At 40.1% G+C, this 25,378-nt stretch overlaps 1 protein-coding gene across 8 annotated transcripts in view; it reads left to right on the top strand.

The window, feature by feature from the left end:
• The window catches only part of csmd2 (CUB and Sushi multiple domains 2), a 270,946-nt gene that overhangs the window by 188,810 nt on the left and 56,758 nt on the right, over positions 1-25,378 (top strand). For all 8 annotated transcript variants that reach the window (XM_042436067.1, XM_042436065.1, XM_042436068.1 and 5 more), the window contains 13 exons: positions 2,336-2,530; positions 3,323-3,439; positions 5,335-5,448; positions 10,861-10,956; positions 11,710-11,913; positions 12,874-12,998; positions 15,189-15,285; positions 16,049-16,153; positions 16,382-16,500; positions 18,301-18,370; positions 20,261-20,377; positions 20,680-20,889; positions 22,501-22,689. In XM_042436067.1, the coding sequence (XP_042292001.1) occupies positions 2,336-2,530; positions 3,323-3,439; positions 5,335-5,448; positions 10,861-10,956; positions 11,710-11,913; positions 12,874-12,998; positions 15,189-15,285; positions 16,049-16,153; positions 16,382-16,500; positions 18,301-18,370; positions 20,261-20,377; positions 20,680-20,889; positions 22,501-22,689 (1,758 nt within the window). The remainder of the gene's footprint in view (positions 1-2,335; positions 2,531-3,322; positions 3,440-5,334; positions 5,449-10,860; positions 10,957-11,709; positions 11,914-12,873; positions 12,999-15,188; positions 15,286-16,048; positions 16,154-16,381; positions 16,501-18,300; positions 18,371-20,260; positions 20,378-20,679; positions 20,890-22,500; positions 22,690-25,378) is intronic.

Genomic DNA, 25,378 nt, shown 5'->3' with positions numbered 1-25,378 from the left:
AGTGTTTTGGTGAAAGTGTTACAGAGCCTACCCCTTAACCTACTCCCAGCAATATTTACTGCAGTGTGTGATACAGTGTGTGATATTATATGGCCAATCTGGTAGAGCAGATGGACCCAGTGTGTGGCTCAGAAAAACTCCCTCTCCCCAGTTCCAATTCTCCACACTAATGAACCATAACCAAATAATACATAAATTACCTCCTCAGTTTCAGACAAACAACATGGCACAAAAGCATATTTGGCTGCGGGTTTGGATCTGTTTGGTGAGGAAGCATCAAGTTGACGAGTTGGCCCAGCTAGTATTTGGTCAGCCCGCCGCTGAAAATTGCATTACAAAATCTGCCCGAGGTGCTGTCAGCCTCTTTACCAAGCAATCGTTATGTCTTTCTGTTTCTGTGTCTCTGGCCATGTCTGATTGGGCTCTCCAGGGAAATATGTGAGCAAAAACTTTCCATGCCTGAGCCACATTTGAATAACACACATAGACAGAGACATGGACAGATATACACGGAGAAAAACACACATACAAGCACCCTCATAGTCACATCTGTCTAATCGAATACAATCCTTTCACCCACTCCTTGGCTCATTTTCACTTCACATCACATCACTTAAACTCCTTTGAGTATTTTCCAAAACAGATGATGCTTCTCACCCATTTTTCCCCCCCGCACCTACAAACATCCCAGGGCAAGGCTCGTTGAATCGGCCATCATTTTTTTTTTTTGCGGTGACTGACCTCCTCCTCACTAGCTAGCTTGCGTCCAGGACCGGTCCACACCTAATGCCTACTACATCCATCACGCCTCCACCGTCTCTTGCCAGGTGCGCTGGTTTAATGAAGGAGGCAGCGAGGGAAGGTTGGGGTCTAGCTCAGCTCATGAAAGGGCTCAACCTGTCTAGAGCAGGTGCCCTAGGTGACAGACACACAGACCACATGCAGCCCCAGCACTCTGTTCAGCCATGAAGGGCAGCCTCCTGTCCGGTCAGCAGGTCCTCAGCTTTCAGCTTAGAAACTAGGCATTTTTCCAAGGTGCTACATGTACTTTTTTATCATCAGTAAATCTTCAGAACCTTACTTAGAAATGATCCGCACATTCTTCTAATTACTGTAATCACAAATGATTGTTCAGCAAATATGCTTGTTGTATAGCAAAAGGAAATTTGCTTCATGGTACACAACAAGAGGATGTTTTTCATAGTGCACATAGAACCCTTCTCTAGATGGCAGATGGTGGAACAAGAGAAAACCCAATGTAAGAATCACCGCCAATATGTTTTTCCTCTTTAGTAAAGTTAGATTCAAAATGAAAACAGGGAGTTAACACCGTTAGCTCAGAGACAGGTAACAAAACGGCTTTTGTAAATACCACCGCCGTGAGAAGGAGGCAAAGTGATGTCTCAGTGAGGTTCTTCTTTGTCGGCATCCACATTGACCTTTGCAAATGGATGCTTTTAAAATATGAACATCGTTAGTATTGCCTATTTAAAGTTTGCTTTCCCTTAGTTGATGTTGAGATTGAGAGTTTCACATATTTTTGTCAGGCTTTGAAATTTTTTCCCGACAAAAGATAACTTTTAACTCACCTTCCCCTTTTGTATGCATCTGTGTGAAGTCATCAAATATTGAAGTTAGCTGTTAAACTAGAGTGGACTGTGTTGAAGATTGAGCTAGATTGATTTGGGCATTTTTCCTATGTTTATTTTAGTTGTAAGGGTATGAAGTGTGCCAAATTGACAGGCCTCCTCTCACATGCACATTTTCCACCTGGGAACAATGTGATGGTAGATTGAGCAAGACATCTTTCTTACGACCTCAGGAGTGGTGATTGATATGTGGTTAGAAACTGTGTGTGTGTGTGTGTGTGAGCTTGTGATTGGGGTGAATATGCGCGCGCGTGTGCGTGCGTGTGTGTGTGTGAGAGAAAGAAAGCTTGCGTATGTGCATTGTCTTCTCTAGTTGACTGCACAGCAAAGCGTTGTGTGAGAGGCGGTTGTGTGCAGTCAGCAGACCTTGGGCCAGAGCAATGCCACTCTCAATCAGCTGCCTGTCTGTCTCCACAGCCATACATACCTCCAGCAGCCACAGATGAGAGGGCACCGTCAAGGGCTAGAGAGAAAAGTGGCAGTCAGTGAGATATATTTACTGAAAGAGGAAAGCACAGAGTAGCCGGAAAAAAGGAAAGGAAATCCGAGAATATCAGGAACCCGAGGCGGAAAACAATTTCTATTCCAGTATCACCGCTGCAGCTCGATGTAAAAATCCTTTTATTGAATACCAACACCCGTTCCCTTCTGTCACTGATTTTACACCGTGTTACCTCTTTCCACAGAGAACCCCAGGGAGTCTTGTTTCGAGCCGGGTCTGGTGCGCAATGGGACACGGGTGGGCGCCGACCTCAAGCTGGGCTCCACGGTCACCTACCACTGCGACAGCGGCTATACACTAGAGGGAGACCCAACCCTCACTTGCATCATGGGGGGAGATGGCAAGCCGAGCTGGAACAAACCCAAACCCATCTGCATTGGTAAACACTGACATCTGGAGACAGTTGTTATGAACACAAACCGCATCAGTGCTTATAGATTTTATCACGTGTAAACATGCACGTATGATTATGTGCTTTTTTTGCACAGAGCTATATCCTACAGGTATATGTGTAGAGCTCGTGTGGGTTTTGCTAATGTCAATAAATGTGAGGGTGTAGCTTTAATTTAATCTGCGGTTTGAAGAGCGCTGCTTATTTTGCATATCTGCTCCTCACACTCCTGGCAAAACCCGCATCATCCCGGCTGTTCCCTGACATTCCCAAGGCACGACTAACACACACTGTGTATATTCCCCCTGGAAAGCTTGGTAAAAGATCCCTGACACCACCGGATCTGGCTCTCACAGTGTGAAGCCTCAGTTATATGTAAAGGGTGGAACACACGCTCACATCACGCACATTTTCATACAAGCAAAACACACATTCACATGCATGGGATCAGCACCTGCACAAAGACTCAAGCACGCGCAGAGCATTTTTAGGGGCTTCAAGCAGGAGAGGAGGAGATTCGGGCTTCATCTCACCCAGGCTAACCCAGAGGGACACTTGGAAAACATTGCAATTTCACTGTGGCAAACACCAGGGACATCTTCCACCCAAAGCCCAATCAGACAAGAAAAGTAATTTAGGAGTGATGGAACAGGGGGGATGGAATAGCAAGAGGTGTGGGAGAAATGGAATCTTACACTATTGGCTTCAGACCTTTATTTCTCTGTTTGCCTTGTCCTCTTGTCTGTTGTCTCTTCATGTCTCATGCCTGTCTCTCTCTAGCTCCATGTGGTGGACAGTACTCAGGTTTGGAGGGAGTGGTCTTGTCTCCTGGTTACCCTGGCAACTACAGCAGTGCAAGAACCTGTTTGTACTCTGTCGTCGTACCCAAGGATTATGGTAAGCAAAGGAAGAGCAATGCATTTCTGTGTTTGCTTGTATTTTCTGACGTATTTTCACTTGTATGTTCCTGTGAGGATGTACAGGTGGGCATCAGTGTTTTTTTAATTAAGGTGTAACTATTTTATAAAGCACAAAATGCCCAAGTGCCTCACCAAATTCTATACATTATTTTAATGTGGAAAATAATTGAAGTAAGAAGAAAAACAGTCGAGCTATTTTCACACTTGAATATTCAGGTGACAGGTGCGTGGGGGAAAACAAGTTTGTGGAAAACTTGTAAAAGCTCCCACACACACACACACCGTCTTCTTACCTTGCAATTAAAGTGCTTTAGTCAGAGGTTTACTGAACGCATATATTCATATTTCCCTACACACGGTGATATCACACAGTGATTGATAGTTCCCATATCCATCTGTCTCATTGCCATACACATACTGTCACATTACTTTGGTGCAGCAATTTAATCACTATCTTACACACCAGGCGTACAATATGTCTGTCTGAGACCCCCACTCGCATGCACCAAAAAAATAATTGGTGTCTGGAACATTCAGAGTTCCTGGAGTTTCTCTACTTTCTGGCATTTCCATCTTAAAGGTCACAGCTTCCGTCCGATATGTGATCCGATACTGTAGGAGCAGCAAATTATTCTGAAAGCGAAAACAATGCAGAAGTGCGACACGGCTCAAACATGCAAATTCCCGAACAAAACACGTTTCACTTACTTGCCCACAATATCTCCCTGTTTCACTCTCTCTCTCTCTCTCTGACTTTTCTTTTTATCTCCTGCCTCTTTTTTCTCTTCCCTCTGGCTCTTTAATGAGTTATCAGCGTTGTGCCTCTCAAAGGGAAAGCTCAAGTCATGTCATTGTTAAATTACACCAAACAGCAGAGGCCGGCATGTGTTGGGCCCAGTCTCTTGAATGTCGAGGTCATGACGCCCATTCGGAGCTCTGGCGCTGTTCCAGAACGACTGGGCACCCATCCTTCTGGGACCCTGTCGGCAACATATTTCACTCAGCGAAGTCAAAAGAAAATTGAAATAATTAAAGTCCACATTTGCATTTTCCAGGAAAATGACAGTGACGCCCAAGGCAACAAACTTTGTCATGCAGAGCCGCAAATGCTTTCTTCTTGCCGTTTTTCATTAGGCTGATGTACCAGCCCTAATGATAGGCTATTTTCCTCAATGCAGAAGGACAGGATATGTGCCGCTGTAGCCTCTGGCTTCTCTTGTCACAGATAGAGATGAAGATGATGCACAAATAAAGGAAACCACTGAAACCACCGAAGATGAGTAGGAGATAACAGATGCTGAGTCATGGTCGAAGATAAGGTCCTGCCATCACACCTAATAGAGAGCACTAGTCATCATGTCACCTCTAACCTCTTCCTCTCTCCTCCGTCCTTTTCATCCCTCTCTTTAACCTGCAATATTTGCCACAAGTAAACCAGACCTAGATTGAATGTGAAAGGTCTGAATATGTTCAGGCAGTAGCAGTAGAAAGGGTGGATTGAAAAGCTGAAAGCACCAATGTGGAGCTTTAGCTGCACATTATACAACAGATCAGCTGTCAGTGCCAAAGCCTTTCATATACTGACTAGCCATCAAGCCCAGACAGAATTGCTGATCTTCACTGTATAATAACACTTTTTGGTTGTGTTGTTTTTGGTATTATCCACCTTGCTTTAAAGATGACATTTTGATTGAAATTGCTGTTGATATTAGTCTTTTGAATGTGGATACTACAGAGTACTACTTAATGGATTTTGTGCAATTTTAAATGGGTTGGAATTTAGTTTTTACTGTGACGGAGATGCAGCGACTAATTTTAGCTCATTTCAGTTTCCTCTGATGTCAATTTTGTGTCCATATCTGTCTTTTCTAGTGGTCTTCAGCCAATTCGCCTTCTTCCAGACAGCTCTGAATGATATCGTGGAAGTTTACGACGGGGCAACGCAGCACTCCCGTGTTCTTAGCTCCCTGTCTGGAGCGCACACAGGTACTTAAACACAAACACACTCGCACTCAGATGCCTGTCTGCATAAACATTTTTTGTCTAGCTGCGAGGGGATATTTCAGCAGATATCAAACTTCAGGAGGTGGAAAACAGAAGCTGTTTACGTAGAACTGCAGATAGGCAAGACATGACTCATGTACATTTGCACAGCTTTTGTTTCATATTCAGCAACAGCATGTACCAAATCAGCAAATGTGATTTGACTGTTTGATCTCCTAGTCATTATTTCTGACATGACAGGGGACTAAATAAAAATGTTGTCTTAGCTGTATCCCTTTCATAAGGATCCAGTTAAACTCAGAGACAAATTGCTGACACAGGCAGAGCTGCTGTGGCTGCAGGTGGGCTCCAGTGAGCTGGAACACAATTCAACAGTGACAACAACAACAACTTAAAGAGTCACGGGGATAACATATAAGCAGACAGACTCAAGAAGACTTGCATGCACATACACCTCAATTGATATGGCACAAACACAAGTCAACTCTCAAAATAAGTGAGCATGCGTACGAACACACACAAGTTTAAGTCAGGTAATCATGGCATACCTGAAACTAATGCACCAACTCAAAGCGTTAATATTATGGCAATATTGTAATTATTGAATTATAGCCTTACAGCACATTACTTTAATAATATTTGCTCAACTTCCCAGCCTGCAACTGTCTCTTTCAGTTCATTTTTATGCCACATTTGCAGCTTTAATTTTTAGTTCAGAAAGATTTTGAACGGATGCTATCCGTTCAAAATCTATTGAGTGCAAAAGAGTCGTAACATTACAACAAAACATTTTAAAACATTACATGCAGTAATTACCTGAAATCAACCCACAAAAGATGGCAACATGCCATTACAAATTGTTGTAAATATTCCTTTTTTTATTATTTTACTTTGAAAATACCATATTACCTAATAAAAGGGATGACAACAAAAAAATGAGACCTTACAGCATTTAATTATCCACAGTTTAAAATCACATCTGTCATCCTTTTTGCTTTTCTACATTCGTTTACATCATTACTTTATGCAATTCTTTTCATACTGTGTATACTACAGTATGCGTGGGAATGTTTATGTGTGCTTTACTTTATAGTACATACATAAGTACATATAAAAAGAATTGCATAAAGCGGCGTTCTAAAAAGATGTAGAAAAGCAAAAAGGATAACTGTTGTAAGGTCAAGTGAGAAGAAGAGGGAGAAGGAGTGATTTCTGTCACAACAGTGTTATAAAATTGTGAATACATGGATGCGATAAATGCCGCAACTGTGATGGGCTACAAAAGGAATAGCTCGAATGAGGCAGGTTCAACCTTTCAAGAGTCGGCGAGTGTAAAAGGTGTGTGAGTTTAGGGCAGCTCTCCATCTCAGCCTGCCTGTGGCTTGACAAAAGCAAAATGATTACTTTGGTTTGTGTCCAGGGCAGCCTCAGAAAATCCAGTTTACAGCTCAATAAACAGGACGCTATATTAACTGCGGACTCCTGGCGGCAGGTTCACAGCACTTTCTAACCGGGCATGGCAGAGCAGAACTGACACACTTTGGCAAAAGAAGAGAGACTTTTAGCCCACACAGACAGCGCCGCCGAAGAACAAGTGCACGCAGGCATAACTAGCACAAATTAGGCATAATCCAGAAGCGTGTACCTGCATCTACCATACAGATACCAGGAAGCTCTTAAATCTACACACATACACATCTGCGAGCTTATAAAGTAAGCCCATACAGTCTAAATATACAAGCTGTCATTATGTGCAGTAAATATACAGCCATGTAATGAGTATTTTGGTGGTTGGCAGGATATCATTTGTCAAGCATGGTAAATCACAGTAGTCAAAACACAAGGCAGTTTGCTGTGATATGTTGACCTTGAAGGGTATATTACATTCAACTTGTCTCAGTATAGCATTCGCCAGTATGTTTTCATTACTGTCATGTCTGGTGAGGCAAATCACTCTTTTTGAAAAGAAAAGGCAATGACTGTGAATTATCAGAAACAGTTATGACAAACAGAATAAAACGAGAGGAGAGGGAGAATAGAATAAATAAACGATATAAGGTGGGAATTAAAAAAAAGAAAAGGAGATGACATGAAGGCAGAAGGGACAAAAGAACTGAATCAAGAAATCAGGGAGACTTATCTAAATGGTAATTCCTGAATTGATCTCAAAAAAGGGAAAATGTCTCTTTAATTTAGGTTTGAACACCTTTTTTTTTGCGCATTTTTGACAGAAACACACGTTTGCTATATTTGTGTCACTGCAAACATGCTGCTGAATAAATGCCAAATAATTATTCATAAACTAAAAATTCATTCCTCATTTCATGTTATTCCCACTGGGCTAAATCTCTTTTTATCCCTGTTTGAGTTGTGGTTTAACAGCTGGAGTATTAATCTGTGACATTGGGCCTCATCCACTAATATGTGCATAGAAATGTCCTTACTTGGCGCACAAAATAAGTGCGCATGCAAAATTACCATCGGATTCATGACACGTGCACACCGGCCAATTTTGTTCTTACCACCATGCGTATGTTAGTGAATCAGAATCTTTCTAAATTGATAGGTGCATGCCCGCTGTCGGTAATTAGCTTACTACCCTGCCCCCCATTTTCCTATGTAAGGAAAGCTCTGTTGGAGTGGTGCAGCAGGGGAGAGAGCTGTCACTCATTGCAAAGAGGGCCATGATGGTACAAATATACAAAAACTTTACTGCTAGTGAAATGCAAACAATAGTTTCAGAAGTAGAAGCCAGAAAAGGCAGATTTGGCAGGTAAACATGTCAGTGGCACAACCGTTTGTGAACCCTGTATACAGCCTGCGCACCTGTTACCACTATGTCTGTAACAAAATAAAAAGTTGGTAAATGTGTAGATCTGTGGAATTCATCTACATAAATCTCTACTGCTGCGCCAGGTGCACATCGTGTTTCGTCTGGAGCGCTCCTCCCTGTGCCACTACTGAGCTGTCAGGCTGTGAGGACACTGAGCAGGCTGCAGGTCGACCAGCTACATATATCACGGCCAAATCTGATGGGGGGAAATTAATCACTGTCACATTCCAATATGAAAATTCCAATATATAAACTGTTGTCATCTTAAAGTAGGAACAGAGCAATTTTAATTAATTAATTAATTAATTATTTCATAACATTTATGATGATGGATTACTTGGCTATTAATTTTAGTAAGTAGTAAATATGTATTATTAGAAATTTCACACTTTTACATGTTGTATATTTAGGTCCAATCATTTTTTTTTTATGATTCTAACATACTGAATAAATATTGACTATATCATTTTTTAAGACCGTGGAATGTTTATGATTCGTGCATTGGCATGGTCTAAGGTACTTCTAAATTTCTTTCGCAGAGTAAGAAAAAATTCAGATAAGAACATATTGATGAATCCTGGATTTTTTAGCTTAAATGATTTGTATGCATGGTTTAAGGACAGATTTGTGTGTATGCACTGTTTGTGAACGAGGCCCGTTGTTGCCCACGACTGCTGTATCTGAACCAGTGCACACTAAGAACTGCCTCTGAATTTTGACTATTGACTTTCAGCCAACGTTTTATCTGTCCTTGTAAGTCATATGCCAGCGTAGATGATCATTTTAAGGGCAAAGTGGTTTAGATCTGGAAAGTGGCCAGAGGTGTGATAAGTTACATGCTGACACATGTTTGATCTGTCTGGATGAATACCTGCCCTGCACAGCAAATTATGAAACACTGTCACCATGACAGCACGCAGCAAGGGTTTCCTGTAATAAACTACCCAGCATGCCTTGGGGATCCAACAGTTGAAGTAGAACAATCACGATGGTAAGACATTAAGAAATGTGCCATTTGAGCTATCTCGGAACACTGTACTTAAAGGCACTGAGATATTCATACTCAAAAACGTGAGTGAAACATGCTTGGAGAGGATACACTCACTCACTCTCACACACATACACACACACACACACACACGTGCCTCTGGGGTTAAGCACGTCTGCCTCCCACTACAGTGTGACAGCAAGCAGACACAGAGTAATGAGATCCACTGCAGAGAGCCAGTCAGCAGCACACTGAGCGAAAGACAGAGAGGCAGACAGAGATGCTCACACTTTGCATCGTGTTCTATGTCAGTCAACAAATAGTTTTTCACCACAGTAGAGACATCATAGGGGTATTTCTTGTGTTTAATTACAAGGTGAGCTGATGAAGATAGTAAGAAATCACATCAGTAATTTCAGTGATTAAATATCCTGTTTCTAAGGATTTTTTTTTTTTTTATAGTCAAAGATTTTATAGTTCTCAGACCTCACAAACCAAGACCAAACAAAACATGAATGAAAGGTCTGTCCGCATATGTAGATTTTCAGATGTCATTTGCAACATTTATGATAACTGACTGGCTGAGTGTATATCGGCTGTTCTATGATCTGGAAGCTAAAACAGCAGAGGCTCAGACACCCTTTGGCTTGAATTTTGAGAGGTGACCAGACAGTAAGCCCTGGTCAATTTTGACCTTAGAGTCTAGCCCATACAGTATGCCGCTAAGAGCTAGAGAACCTTACACAGCAGGTGAAAAACCCAACCTTGAATTCGATTCTGTATTTCACAGTCAGCAAGTAAAAGTGAAGCCAGGGGAGATGTGATCCGTGCAGTTGGTTCTACGGTGTTTCTGCACCATTTCAATCCAGCTGCCCATTCTACAATGATCATTTAACTGTGAATGTAAATAGAGAGTTACAGTAGTTTGGGACAAAGACAAAGAAATCAACTGTAATTTTGAAATATTTCTGAGCTGGTAAAACAAGAAAGAAGCACCTAGAGCATAATGAGGGGGTCAGCTGTACCTGTGACACAATGCTATCAGTGCCAGTAATCAGGGCTCCCTTTTAGTCACAATTTAGCTGAAGGAAATTGTTGGCAATCCAATAATCCAATAAGCATAGAAGATAAGCTTAGACTTGACAGCAACATACCAGGCTAATCTTAATAATCACCATGCATTTACATATTGTGATATGTATCGTTCCATATAAAGCCTTATAAGCATATTATATATTTTTATCGACGTCAGTCCGTGTGTGAAATTCTAATATAACCTAGCAAAACAGATTTTCACTGACATCAGTTCTCTACAACATTATTATTTCACGCTTCCAATGCTAGACGATCAGAGCCTGTAAATATATAAACATTCAGAGACCCTAAAATAGTCATTAACTTTCACACTTAAGTAGTTTTATATTAAACAGGTAAGGGAAATATTAGTTATTTCACTGTGTGAGTCATAAGTGGCTCAGTAGGTAGCAGTCATATGTGCCCACACGAATATTATCTCAACCGAGGGCAGCACTTTGCTTAAAACAATACAAACTTTAACTTTTCTCCACTTCAGGCGAGTCGTTGCCATTAGCAACCTCCAACCAAATCCTGATCCGCTTCACCTCCAAAGGCCAGTCCAGCTCTAGAGGATTCCACCTGGTCTACCAGGGTAAGTGTGTAACACACCGGCACGCTCACACGCCCACAAACAAATCCTACTGCCTTGTTTCTTCTGGATTTTCCTCTCTGTTCTAATAGCCCCAGTTCCCCTCCATAATAGATGACTTGCTGAGTTATTTCACAAGGATTCACCTTCAGCCACTTTCTCAGCCGCGATGTGCTTTTGTGTGCATGTGCGTCTGCAGAAGTGTGTGCTGTGGAGCATTAACGTTGTAGAGGAATATGAGTCTGTTGAAAATGTTGTACTTGAACTCCCCTGTCTTTCTGTTCCCCTAAGAGGAACTTTTCTCTTGAATTGTTATTTTTCTTAAACAATGCACTGTACCAGAAATGGCGTTTGCTGCAGATATCCAAAGGCAATGGCAGCTCTGGAGAAAATTTAATGAATAAATAATTCATTTTTTTTTTTGTATTTTATTGCAAGTCAGCTGAAGGAACCATGAGGAAAATAAGAGGAGCTGAATATTATATTTTGTATAATCTATTTGGGACACACTGTGACCATACTGACATTGACAAATATAATAACTGTTCTAACAAATTGCTCCATTGATCAAGTTGTAAGATTTATAGAAATCCATCCACACCTTTAAGAGTTCAGTAAACTCATTTTCTAAACTAAAGCGTTCAACAGAGACGTGCAAAACAGTCTTTTATTTTTTTATTTTTTAGAAATACGACAGATAACAACTTAAAATCAGTCACCTGTAATCACCCTTTCTTCTTCTCTTTTCTCCCACAGCTGTGCCACGAACCAGCGCCACCCAGTGCAGCTCAGTCCCCGAGCCCCGGAACGGCCGCCGTATGGGCAACAACTTTGCTGTTGGCGCAGTGATTCGCTTTGAGTGCAGCCCAGGTTATATGCTGGAGGGATCGAGTGCCATTGAATGTTTGACAGTTCCCAATGCCCTGGCACAGTGGAACAGCTCCATACCCAGCTGTATAGGTAGGACATGACATAAATACTCAAACACAAATAAACATAGACACTCACAAATACATGTACACTCGTTTTAAGCATTCGCCAGCGGGAGTGTTTTTGTTTGTTTGTTTCTCTTTGTCTTTCTTTCTTTATTAGTTTCTTCTTTCTTTTTCTTCTTTCTTTCCTCTCTTCACTCTCTTTCTTTTCATCTATCCTTCCATTTCTGTCTCTCTCCCACTCGATGCCTTGAGAGTTAAAACCCGTTACTCTGACACAGATGTGGGCTGCCAGCCATTGCCTGTAGCAATACAGTGATACAGCCATACGGCACACAGGTGGCAGGCACTGCTGAGGGTCACAAATACACGTAGACATACACACACATATAGATATATCTACATGTACATACACTCACACACACACACACACACACACACAACATACAGCTGTAGCAGATGCTCCTTCGCTGTCACCAGATGTGAATTGCGCAGAACAAGCTTGGAAGACAGTGTTTGAAAACTGTAAACATTCCTTAGGAATATGACACTATGTCTGTTATAATGTGTGTATGCTAGTGTGTGCCTGTGTGTGTGCTTGCATGGCTAGGTGAATCAGCCTGAGGAATAGCCTGAGTAAAGTCAGGGATACCAGTGATTGTCTTGATTTTAGTGATTTAAATTTAACATCAGATTTTCTTAAAAGCTGAAATGTAGCAAGATCATTTCATTTCTTTCTTAAAATCAACTATTTTGTTATGATTATTTCTTAGTGTTGAACGGTGTGACCATCATTCTGTTTACAATATAGACACAGAAATATCCTTAATCCCACTAGAACAATCACATCTATGTTTGAGAAAAATATTTTAAGACTGAATAATATTAAGATATTTCTTTCTGAGTGTACAAATGCACACATGCTTATTACTCTCCCTGCATCTTTGTACTTCCAGTAACCATGATGCATTTGCTACTCTTCCTGCAGTTCCATGCGGAGGTAATCTGACCCATCGAACTGGCACCATCTTATCTCCTGGGTTTCCTGAGCCTTACCTCAACAGCCTCAACTGTGTCTGGAAGATCACTGTTCCTGAAGGATCAGGAATCCAGGTTTGTTAATAGAGTTTCCTCCTTGGTGACAGGACTGTACACAAAAACATGTTAAATCCATGTGTAAATAAGAGACACATTCCCTAACTCATCCCCATTCCAACTGTAATTTTTCACTCCACTCGCAATACAAGGAAGTACCGGACAGCTGAAATAATAATTAACAATAAACATTGTCAGGATACTAGCTCATGGGAATCACCAGTGACAAAGGATTTGCTGGTAACATCAAATACAAAATATTACAAAAAAGTCAGAATCTCTGTTTCGGGGACCGAAAGGAAATCCAGTTAAGTCATGCATAGCACAGACACATGAAAATATAATCTATTTACAAACAGTCCAAATACGAGAAGATTATATTTTACTTACAGACTTACAATATAGCAACAATAGATGAACATTTTAGATTTAATTTTAGTTTAGATTTTGTTTTCTACCTACTCCGACCATGTCATCAGATTCCCCTCAGATGCAGAGATCTATCTGTTCACTTTAACCTCGGCACTTAAGTAAAGGAAAACATATGGCGTTAAAACTCTATGTTCAGTCTGTTAAAAGAATTAATAGATTTTATTTACCTTTAGCCTCTACAGCATCTCTTTACACCTCTACATGGTGTTGACCGAAAGTCCCTTTGTGATGATAAGTTTTCATCTTACCATGGGCTAATTAACAGAGCCACCTGCAGTGTATCAAGGTATAGCATTTACAGTTCTCTGGGTACAGGGGAGCAGCTGAACGATAAAGTCTATAGACTTTAGAGAGGCTTAGAATTTAATTTAACAGATCACTATACCAGAAACTTAGATTGCACCTGAAATAAATTTGTATATATAATTGCCTCTTCAATTATTTTACTTTTCGTTCTTGGGAGTTAATTCAGTCTGCATATTCTTATTCTTTGATGCATGTGTGATGGAACTCCACTAGGAACCCGGGCAAGGTCCCTGTGGATCTGCCTGAAAGTTTTTAGGCTTATGCTTCAGCCTCTGTGGCTAATGACCTCAGTGCCATCCCTCAGCTATTAGCTCCTCTACCTCAGCCGACTGTCCTTGCAGGTCAAATACACGAGACGGCCCACAGGTGCACTTAGCAGGCTGCACTATACGCTAACATTGCAGTAAGTTGGAGGTGAAATAAACCGAGAGTAAGAACAAAGAGGCAAGTGTGCAAACCATCTCTGCAAGGTAAACAGCACGACACTGAAATGTATACATACCTGCCTGACAACGTCATAGTTTGGTATTGATATAGCATAGCTTGTGTTCTTTTGACCACTTCTACACACCTCTATACACACACTTTCCCATCGTGTCCATACTCTCTGCAGCTGAATCCTCCTCATCCCTCCTATTCCAACGCCACCTCATCTCTCTCACACCATCAGCCTCTTCGTCTCCGTCTGTCTTCCTCACTATTGCTCCCCGTCTACCAGCTAGTAGAGACGCATTAGATTGGAGTGTCACGATCCAGAAGAGAACTTAAAGGAGCGAGGTGCCTTGACGGCACATTTGCCGTGGCCTCCTAATGAAAGATCAATCTGTGATCTGCCTCGTCTCCCTGGGATGCACCAGAGCCCCTACCACCCCTTTAATTGGCTCGTATCCGATTTATAACCATCAGAGGCAGAGGAGAGGGCCAAGGAATGGATGTGAGAGGGAACAGAATGAGAGGCTGGGAGAGAGTGAAAGAACAAAGGACGACACATAGAATGCTGAAGAGTTTTAGCTATAGACGGAGAACAATAATATAGTACGGCAAAGTGTAGCATCTTCTACACTGCACTTTAATCTGTAAATGTCACAGGTAAGCCTACCCCAGCAATTCATGTGGTCAGCAACTAGAAAACTGTACATTGTGACTCAGACAATGTTGTAGAAGTGCAATGCTAAATTGATGGACTACAAGACTCTTTTAAGGTTAGAGCAGTTCATAGCCAAACGGCCATACTTTTTAGTCTTTCACTGTCTCTTTTTTCACACACACCTCTTTATATGTGGTGCTCTCCCACTCATTAATTTTCGACCCTTCAACCTTGTTTTTGATTTAGTATTCTGCTTCCCTAAATCTCATCCTTCTTCCTGTTTCTATGCTGTTGTTTTTTTTTCCCCCCTTCCATTTTTTCACTGTCCACTAATTGTCTTCCTCTCCCATCCCCACTTTCTGCCTGTCTCTCGCCTGTCTCAGATTCAGGTAATCAGCTTTGTCACAGAGCAGAATTGGGACTCTCTGGAGGTGTTCGACGGAGGAGACAACACTGACACCATGCTTGGCAGCTTCTCAGGTATTGCTGTATACATGTTTGTACTGTATGTGTGTATGTGTGTGTATACAGTTATTTGGCATTGCAACATAGCTAAATTAAATTTAGAGTACATAAAGGTAGTGTTGTCATGGAAAGTTTTCAAAAATTCCAATCTGTTTGAGCTGTTCCTGGCAAAATCTTGATGCTTCTCTACAAAGGTTAGCCTTTTCTGTGCGGAGTTGAAATGAGTGTTTGTTTACAGTATCTCTGTTACTCCCCTCATAGCGAAGATACAGCAACGGGGAATTCTGCTTTTGTTTGTGCTTGGAACCAAACCAAAAGTAAATGTTAGATGTACCCTGAAGTAAAGAGATGAAAGAGAAATGCCAAGCTCCCAAATTTGAGTTATTAAACGACCAATTTTAGGTCATATCTGTAAAACATGTTATTGTGTTGTTTTCTTTTTCATTTTTGGAAAGACTTATTTTTCTTTTATTGTTATCAGCGAATACATATCCACACATTGGAAGAAACAGTTCCCTTTGCTCTTTGTCTTGTTAGAAGCGAGTAGGTCTCACTATAATGCATCTGCTTCCCTAAATATCATAATGCACCGATACACAATCATTCAGGCATACACCTCATCCGCATGCACACACAAACACACGCTGACACACAAACAGTCGAATTGCGAAACTCTGAAAGAACAGGCTTTTTAGCTATTTGCCAGTAGCCCATATAGTTAGTTATGGTCAACCTATGCTGGAGATTGCTAAACTCCATTATTAATCTTCTCCCCAAGGCACCACGGTTCCAGCTCTCCTCAACAGCACCTCCAACCAACTCTACCTGCACTTTTTCTCTGATATTAGTGTGTCCGCTGCTGGATTCAGGCTAGAATACAAAAGTAAGTAAAAAACATTTCATGATGTAAAGTACCAACACCCCGAGGACAACTAGTAAATCAAATAGAAGTACTTTTTGTATGAAGACTCGCTGATTGTTTTTCTCCTCAGAGGAAGTTGATCCTACAATGTTCTATTTGAATTTTCTTTTTTTTTTTTAAACTGTATCCTGTGTGTCTCTATGTAATTATTAAATTTCTTTCTTTTTCATCCATTCTTCATCCCCTCAGCGGTGTCTCTGACCAACTGTCCAGAGCCTGTCGTTCCTATGAATGGCATCAAGGTTGGGGAGCGTCTTCAGATGAATAATGTGGTGTCTTTCCAATGTGAACCTGGATATACTCTGCAGGTAACATAAATGAACATAAAATCACAGTGATGGTTATCCTTTTCTGTCCTTGGTCAGTTTCATTCTTGTCAGTTTTGCTTTTTTTTTCTCCGTTATATCCTCAAGTAGTGATTATTTTTCACAGTAGTTGATAAAGCAAAACGTCAGAGAAAGAAAACTGAGCTTGACTGAATAGACTATCATGTAACCAGACCTTTCAGAAGTTAAGTTTTAACAAGTATAGTTCTAAGGGACGCTTGTTATATTCACTTTCTGTCATCCACCCTGAATGCTATGATATATGGGGGCTTTCCACATATGTTGATCAAATAATCGTATCCATTCAAATGCATAATAGGTTTGTAACCACCATCTTCAGCCTATAATTCATTGGGTTGTGGTGGTTTGATAGAAAGTCAGAATTCTGCACAGACTCCAGTGAATCCACTGTCATCATCTGGGCTTAAGGAGACAGAAGGTGACATCTGTGAAACTCACTGGATGCAGCAGCTTACACAAATTCTGTTTGAAAGTTCCCTCTCCACACCGAACAAGTCTATCAGCACTATTTGTTCCCACCAAGTTTCAATCCCTATCCTCATCTAGAAATGCTAAGTTGGGTCTATGTAATCTCCTTCTTTGTAACTTGTTTTGCTTTGCATAAGTCCAGTGGCTGTGATGAAGTGTTTTTGGTGAAGTCTGATAGCGGCAAAACAAGGAGGAGGTTTTAACAAGAAAGGTTTGGGGGAATGATATCAATTCTATGTTTCTCTCTGGTTAGTCAAAATAATTATCGTAGTCATCATGAGCTCCATTAAAGATGTCCAGACGTTTTACTTGAAGCAAATTTCTAAACACAATTTCCTCAGGGTAATCAAATAATAGTGTCTGTTATTTTTTTGTTATTGCCGCTAACACGCATTCATGTAAATGACCACAATATTGTTTTTTTTCACTGCATTTTCAGTAGTGGCAAGATCGGGGAGAATTATGTAAATGCACCCAGATATAGATGAAATGACTAAAACACTGCACCAGGGCTCCCTTTGACATTGTTGTTTACCTACATATCCTTTGCATATATGCATATATGCAATATGAATATAAGTGCCATGTGGTTTCTTATGATTATATACTTGAAATCTGTATCAGTGTCAGTAGATAGAGTAGATGAAATTAAAATATCATCCCTCGAGCTTGAAAATATCCAAAGTCATTATCAACCATTGCAGTAGTAGTCCTTGATCAGTGAGACATGTAAAAGAGTACATTATAACAGTTCAAATGACTTCACCAACACGTTGTCTTGGTGTCCTCATTACAGTGGGTGCAAGACTTCTTCTGATTATGACTATAGACACATTTTCAGAAAGGTCAGCTGAGTCAGTCCATTATGTTCTAACATCAAAGATTTTCTTATAAATGGTTGTAAATTGTTTAATCTTTATGGGGAGCTAGCTTTGAAACTCCACTGCAGCGCTTTTGAAAAACTGCTTGTTTTATTGCCTATTTTGACACAGCAACAATAAATGTGCACTTCTCTGTAATCGTTCCCTCTCTGTTTCTCTCTCTGTATGATCATCTTAATATGCTTGTGATGCTCCCTCTCTATTGTTCTCTGTCACTTCAGATGGATTTAGTCATTTAGTCACCACACGAAGTCATGTGGAGACAGGCAGCAGGTTCAAATAATTGGAGCAACAAATGAGTGACAGTGGGTAGAGCAAATTAATTCATCGCCTCTTCTTTGTTGCACTTTTGTCTTTGTGTGTGTGTGTGTGTGTGTGTGTGCACGCGTCGGTGCATGGGTACCGCTTGAAGGGGAACTCACATATCACATGTATGCCCGGAACCGTCAGACGATGGAATTACCCACCTCCTCTCTGCATAGGTAACGATTTCTTCTTTTCCCTCAGTCGCTTCCATTTCATTCCCTCCTCCTGCTTTAATTCTACTATCTGACTATTTTTCTTTTTTTTTTCCTCTCTCTCCATTTTAAAGACTTGCATTGTAATGCCTGATACTTTAATTACCAGTGAAAATAGAATTTGATTACTGTATCACTACATGCCATAGGAGACAAAGCTACATTTTATCCCCTCTATATGGTTTTTACCCTAAACATACAGAAACACTTTGTATTCTAGACATAACGTCGCTCCTAATTCCATTATAAAATAAAGGAAATATGAGATGTGCAGTAAAGGTTATTCTTCATAGTTTGTGTCTGTTCTTGAATTTATGAGAGATTTTGCAATTTTGAAAAGAATTCGTGTGTTTCAAACGCCTTGAAAGCCTAGCGAACACACTGAATAACACGACATTAGGTCCCTTCTCCGTTTTGTGCCTTGAGTCCTCCTCTCTGTGAGAGCACCTTGACAAACGAGTTCCACTTATTGGAACAACCTACTATTGCCTAATTAGTTCCATCCCAGACCGTGATTGGTTGAAGTCAAGGGAACATTCATCGTGTTCACAGGCATCAGCAGTTTCCTGATTACCTCAGGCTTCTGCTGCTACAGGATAACATTTAACCCCTCATTTATTCCTTATAGAAAAACAATCTTACTACACTCTGGTTTTCTCCGAGGGGTGTCTCCCTCCGTTGACTTATATAGGCCGGTTGTCCTATTTATTTCTTAATCGTCTTCCCTGTGTTTGTCTTTTTTCTCTTCCATAATCTCTGTCTTTCTGTTTTTTTTCCTTGAGTCAGCTAATTCTTTTCAGCATCCTTTCATCTTCTATAATTTTGGTGTCAGGATCTTTTGCTCTTTTCATCTTTCTTGATCCAGTCATCTCTTTTACTTAGTATTTCCATACCTTTTTTTTTTTTTTTCGTTTCACCCTTTCCCTTGCTGTTTTGAGTCTAAGTCCTGGATTTCAGTCAAGGAAACATTTAACCATCAGTGGTTTAAGATGAAAGGAGAAGCTCTGACAACCAGCAAGATATATAGTATATGCCACATAGATATTTCAAGTAAAAAAGGCAAGTGCTTCATACTGCACTGTAGACTGTATTCGCAAAGCAGACTGCTTCTTTAATAGTTTTCTTTCACCACATATAATGCAGTTTATCTTGATAATTTGGCCTGATATACCACTCAACATTTTGAGTAATTTTTGAAACATGGGTCCTTAATTTCAAACAGAGGTACTCGAAAGCAGGCTTTGCTTTTCTAGCCGACAACCGTCGATTTTTCTGTCTGAAGTGACACCTTTCACTGGCAGCTTAATTAGTCAGCTAGCTAATTAAGCTAATGTTAGCTCCTTGAGTTTTTTTGAGATGCAGGCCTCGGCTGACTTTTTAATGTTTCCTGCTCAAACTGAGTCTTAAATATGCATGATATCATACTAAATCATGCATAGTATTATGAGTATGAGAATGAAAAATATTAGATCAGATTAAGGGTTATCTTACCTTTTACTTTATTAGGTTGAGGAACAACTGATGTGGTTGGCACATGTAAAGCTATCTTGGATAACATTGGCCAGAGTTGCTGGTGCGTTAACCTCCTCAGATATAGTAAAGAGCAGGGTTAGGATTCAGGCCTATATTCATTAAATAGAAGTTTCACTTAAAGAAAATAACATATTATACAACACGGTTTTTCACATTCAAAGTCACCATGTATTTTCTATTAGCACTGTAGTAGTTCAAGGGTTTCCACTCCCACTTCCACTAAACAAAGGACTGATTTAAACCAAGTTTGTGATATTATTTTAATTTGGGAGAAGCACTGTTTTCGAATGCTAATGAGATGCTTTGTCTGCTCTCTGCTAGCTCAATGCGGTGGAATCCGGGAGGAGATGGAGGGCATGATTCTCAGTCCTGGTTTCCCCGGCAACTACCCTAGCAACAGTGACTGCACCTGGAGAATCTACCTGCCAGTCGGTTACGGTGAGCATGAAAGGCTCTGACAGCATACCACACATTGGCATTTCCACACTCAAGAACCTTTTTAATTATACAACTCGTGGGGCTTGATTGTAGAATGATATGACACATTCGCTGTTGTAGATGCATATAGTTAAACTGATTCAAATCTCAGGGCCCCATGCTGTACATGTCCCAATCACACCTTGGTAGTATTTCAGGATGAGCGTTTCTTACTCGATTTCCAACCATTTTCTCCAGTGAGTATCAAATAATTCACACAAGCATCAAACATTTAAAACACTTGTTTTTTCTTCGTTTGGCAGGAGCCCACATTCAGTTCCTCAACTTCTCCACCGAGGCCAACCATGATTTCCTAGAAATACGCAATGGACCCCTAGATACGAGTGCCGTCATTGGCCGATTCAGTGGCCAGGATGTTCCCTCCTCCCTTCTCACCACCTCCCATGAGACTACAGTATATTTCCATAGTGATCATTCGCAGAACAAACCGGGGTTCAGGTTTGAGTACCAGGGTAAGAAAACAAACATGATGATGTTTAAGAAAGTGTACTCATGGCTCCAAGTAAAAAAAACAAGATTGGAGCAGCACTGGGATTGTCTTAGACAAAAATGGACTTGCTTAATATACAGTATATATAATAATCGGCATAATCACCAAGGCTATACTTTGCTAATTGTGAAACTGAGTCAGTATTAGTATTATAAATTACATACTTCCCCAAAGCTTGATCTAACTAGTGAGAACTTCAGTGTGGCTAGAGCTTTTTGGATGCTTCAAACCATCTTTGCTGATCACTGAAATGTGGTTCAGCAGAGGTGCACTGAATTTAACTATAATGAGCAGAGCTACTTGCCTGAACAATCACAGAATCACAATAAAAATGAAAGTCACAGAGATGAAATATGATTTGCTAAAGCAGTACGATAAATCATAATCTCTTAGAGTGTTTCCTTTTTTTTTTTTTCTTCAACTTTACTTATGTACAATTAGTGTCACTTCAGTGTGTGGCGTATGCATGTAAAGCCATAACATTACTGGATTAGCCCTAGAAGTGACTGTGTTAAACTAAGCAACCCACAGAGCCAGTAAATTCCCTACACCTATAAATTTCTGTATATAAAACTGTTGATCACTTAAAAGATTTCTCCACCATGTGCCAATAAAAGGCTTCATTGCATATCCACATGGCTACAAGGAATAAATATCCCATGTCTACAAATGCAACAGGCACACAAAGTTAGTATTTTGTGATTCAACAAATGAGCCGGCAAATCGAAAGGTAGCATTGTGCATTTACATAATTATGTGTACATTAGCATATAAATCAAACATTATATTTGCAAATACCCCCCTTTTTGCAGTATTTGCATGAGTTATCTCCTACAAAGGGAAGCTGTGATCCATAGAAATCAATTTCTTTAGTCATATTTATATCCCAGCTCTTCAAGGCTCACTGCCTGCTCCACTTTTGTATCCAAAGAAAAAAAAAAAAAAAAGAAGAATTATTTACCCACACTACTTCTGATGACTGCATCATACTCCTCCGGCACAAGTCAAACCAGCCCCTGGCGTTTTTTTTTTTGTTTTTTTTTCTCTGAAACTAACTAACTAAGAAGGAGGATGAGGAGGAGAGAGTAGGAGTTTGAGAACAAGGAGGAAGAACAGAAACAGAAAGATGAGGAAATGGAATTCAAGATTAAAAATAAAAACAGAGGAAGCTCTACTATCCCACTGCTTGCAAGCATTCACACAGTTAGACAAATCAGTGGTGGTTGTATAAATTGATTTGTTGCTTCGGGCAGTAACAAAGAATCTGAAATAATCAAGTGGTCAGCATCTGTAGATCCCCGCAGTGATCATCAAACCAATACTGCAGGAACTAACAAACAGTAACTTCTCTGTGTTCTCTTTGAACATGAGATTTACAAAATGAAAGTATGTTGTAATTTTTAGCTTTGCTTTGTGGGTCAAGGAGAATTATTACAATTTCTAGATAATTATCTCTCTTTTTAACAATTTTACATTTACTTTAAAATACAATATGATTTATTTAAATCATTTAAAGATGGCTGAATAAGTTGATTTGAATTGACTGACGGATGTGCTGTTTTCTCCTCCTCAGCTTATGAATTACAGGAGTGCCCAGATCCAGAACCTTTCCGTTACGGAGTTGTGGTGGGTGCTGGCTTCAACGTGGGCCAGTCTATATCCTTCGAATGTCTGCCTGGGTATCAGCTAATGGGACATTCCATCCTCACCTGCGAGCATGGCACGACACGCAACTGGGATCACCCTTTCCCTCGCTGCGAAGGTAGGGGATGTGAGATTTGTCTTGTCACTACCAAAAATAATGTACACATTTAACTGTTTGCCTCATGAACGCAAAACCAAAGTAATAGCACGGTAACTTCCTGTTTAGAATATACTAAACTATTACATCATTACTGCAAAGTGTGGCTATGGAGATAATGATTATCTATTATGAATAATGTAATTAAACTGAATTATCATCCCCCATTAATGAAGCAAAGTACTCTTCAATGAAAATCAATACTGCACTAAAGAGGAATGGAGACAAATAAAAGATGAATAAAACAGGGGCTAAATTGAAAATAAAAGTAATGGGCGCTCTTTCTTCGGCGTCGTCCTTGACCCACATTCTCACACTCCAGCTGTCGATTATCCAATAAGGCAGGCAAAATTACAGAGGGAGGTGATGGCCGTGACACTGGAACTTTGAATGGGTGAGCAGGAAGATAAATGGGAGTGAGAGAAGGAGCAACAGAGTGAAAAGGAGACAGTTTATTGTCTCACAGCTACATGCTTTTGTATAGGCCTAGCCTTTTCAATATTCACATTGGAAGCTGAAACATTATTGCCAGAAACCTGCTAGAAAATGATACCTTTGTATGTGATTTCATGCGGCATTGTGTGTCAATGCATATATGCACTTTTTTGATGTGCTCAGGAGCATATACACAATATATTATACATCTGTACAATAATCATGTTGCAGTGTCATATATCCAATTACCATGTGTAGTTTCAGTGTACACTTTATTTCTATAATACTTTGATATTCCTTTGAAGCAACTAGCTGCACTGATGCAATATGTGTTGATATACACTATTTAATATACCTCAGTACATACTGTACCACTGTAAGAATATGTAGTGTATATACTACATAATTCAACTAGTGGAAAACTGTCTTACATGATTTGACATGTTTAAGTGTTAATGTTTGCCACTATGTGTGTGTGTGTGTGTGTGTGTGTGTGTGTGCGCGGGCATGTATTCACTACTTTGTCTGCGTGTGTATAGTGTTTTTTTTCATAGTATGTGGAAATAAAGTGATGCAGGTTTGTGTGCATATATGTGTGTTATGATGTGTATTTGCCATCCAAAAATGACCAGGAAGAGGCAGCCTGACACTTCTGACTGTGATTGTAATTGAATTTGCTTTTATGCAGTGACCTGGTGTGAAGAAGTAATACAGAAGGAGATGAAGGGAATGGAGATATTTTTTTATTTTTTTTACTGGGGAAATATTGCTGAACACATGCACACCGCTGTCCACTTTAAACTAACAGCAAATAACAAATTTCCCCTGATTGTTTTTTTTTCTATTTTCTTTTAGAGTTTTTCAGACCATCGAATACCATTTTTTAAGGACAAAATAATGTTTGACCATAAAATCTGCACATTCTAACAACATACTGTACATCAGTGCCTTTGATGTTTTTAGCACATGTCTTCTCAGCTAATAGTAGGCTTTTTCTTGACCTTGGTTAGATCAGTACAAGCTGCTCTTGAGTCTCTGTGTCACTTCAATATTTGTATAGATTTCCTCTCAGGACAGTGAGAGACACTACTACATAGATTTTTGTTACCTTGCCTCGACTTACTTGTCTTTGCATTATAAACGCGTCACACGACTGCGTCACATTTGACACGTTATGTCTATAAATGCTTCGTATTGTATTCGTTCTTTAATTCTCTGCCAATGTTTTTGTTCGCACTCGTCTCTGCGTTTAACCTTCGCTCTGTCTCATCTATGTCTCTCCATCATTCCTTTCCCATTTCCTATATATTTATATACTGTTTATTGGCCTGTTTTTATAGCGTAACATATTTTACGTGATCGGTTTTATATGTATATGGATTGCTGGGGACGAAATACTCTTCAGTTTATTTCTGTGTAAAAGTAAAGGCTGTATGTGAGGTAGTCGTGAGGGCTTAAGTTGAAATGATGTCTCGGGGTCCCACAGAAAAAATCCTGACCATATTTCCTGCTTTTTTTTAAACCAATTTTATGTGACTGTAGTAGTACAGTACTCTTAAAGCCAACATTCAAACACAATTTTGTTCACCATATAATCAGTCTACACATGATGAGCTGATTCCTGGCATTTAAACATATGTTCTAATTATTTGGCATAATTATAAAATGACAAATGTATTCAAAAATCCAGGCATTTGGACATTTACATTGACTCGAGGAACTGCAAGAGATTAAGTATGAAAATTAATTATAATTATATCACAAACATTGTGCTATAACATATGGAGAAAGGATTTGAAAATGTAAAGGGTTAAGTTTTCCCAGAAGTAATCCTATTTTTTTGTTTGTTTTGTATTCAGAAACAATTGCAACACTGTTTCAAATTTTCTGTTCCCACCCAATCCTCCAAGCAAACCCACACTCTCTCACACATAAGACTTAAGTAGCTTGCCAGTCAATGGCGTCAGCCAGAGGTGCAACTCCATAGAGTGTCCAGGGTTTAATCAATCGGTCTGATCGATAGCTCATTTAACAGGTGAGGCATCAGCAGAGGGGCCGCTCAACCACAGGGCTAAAACCGGTAGCTGTATAACATTAACACACATAAAGTGAGAGAGAAACAGGGATAATACATGCAATCTCTGCTTTGGGAATGATCGTATACCCATAGGCATCAGAGGGTGTGCTGTTAAGCCGAATGCCCTGTCTGGGTTGC

Source organism: Thunnus maccoyii, chromosome 15, assembly GCF_910596095.1.
Source record: "Thunnus maccoyii chromosome 15, fThuMac1.1, whole genome shotgun sequence".
Lineage (NCBI taxonomy): Eukaryota > Metazoa > Chordata > Actinopteri > Scombriformes > Scombridae > Thunnus > Thunnus maccoyii.
This window is presented reverse-complemented; position numbering and strand designations above follow the sequence as displayed.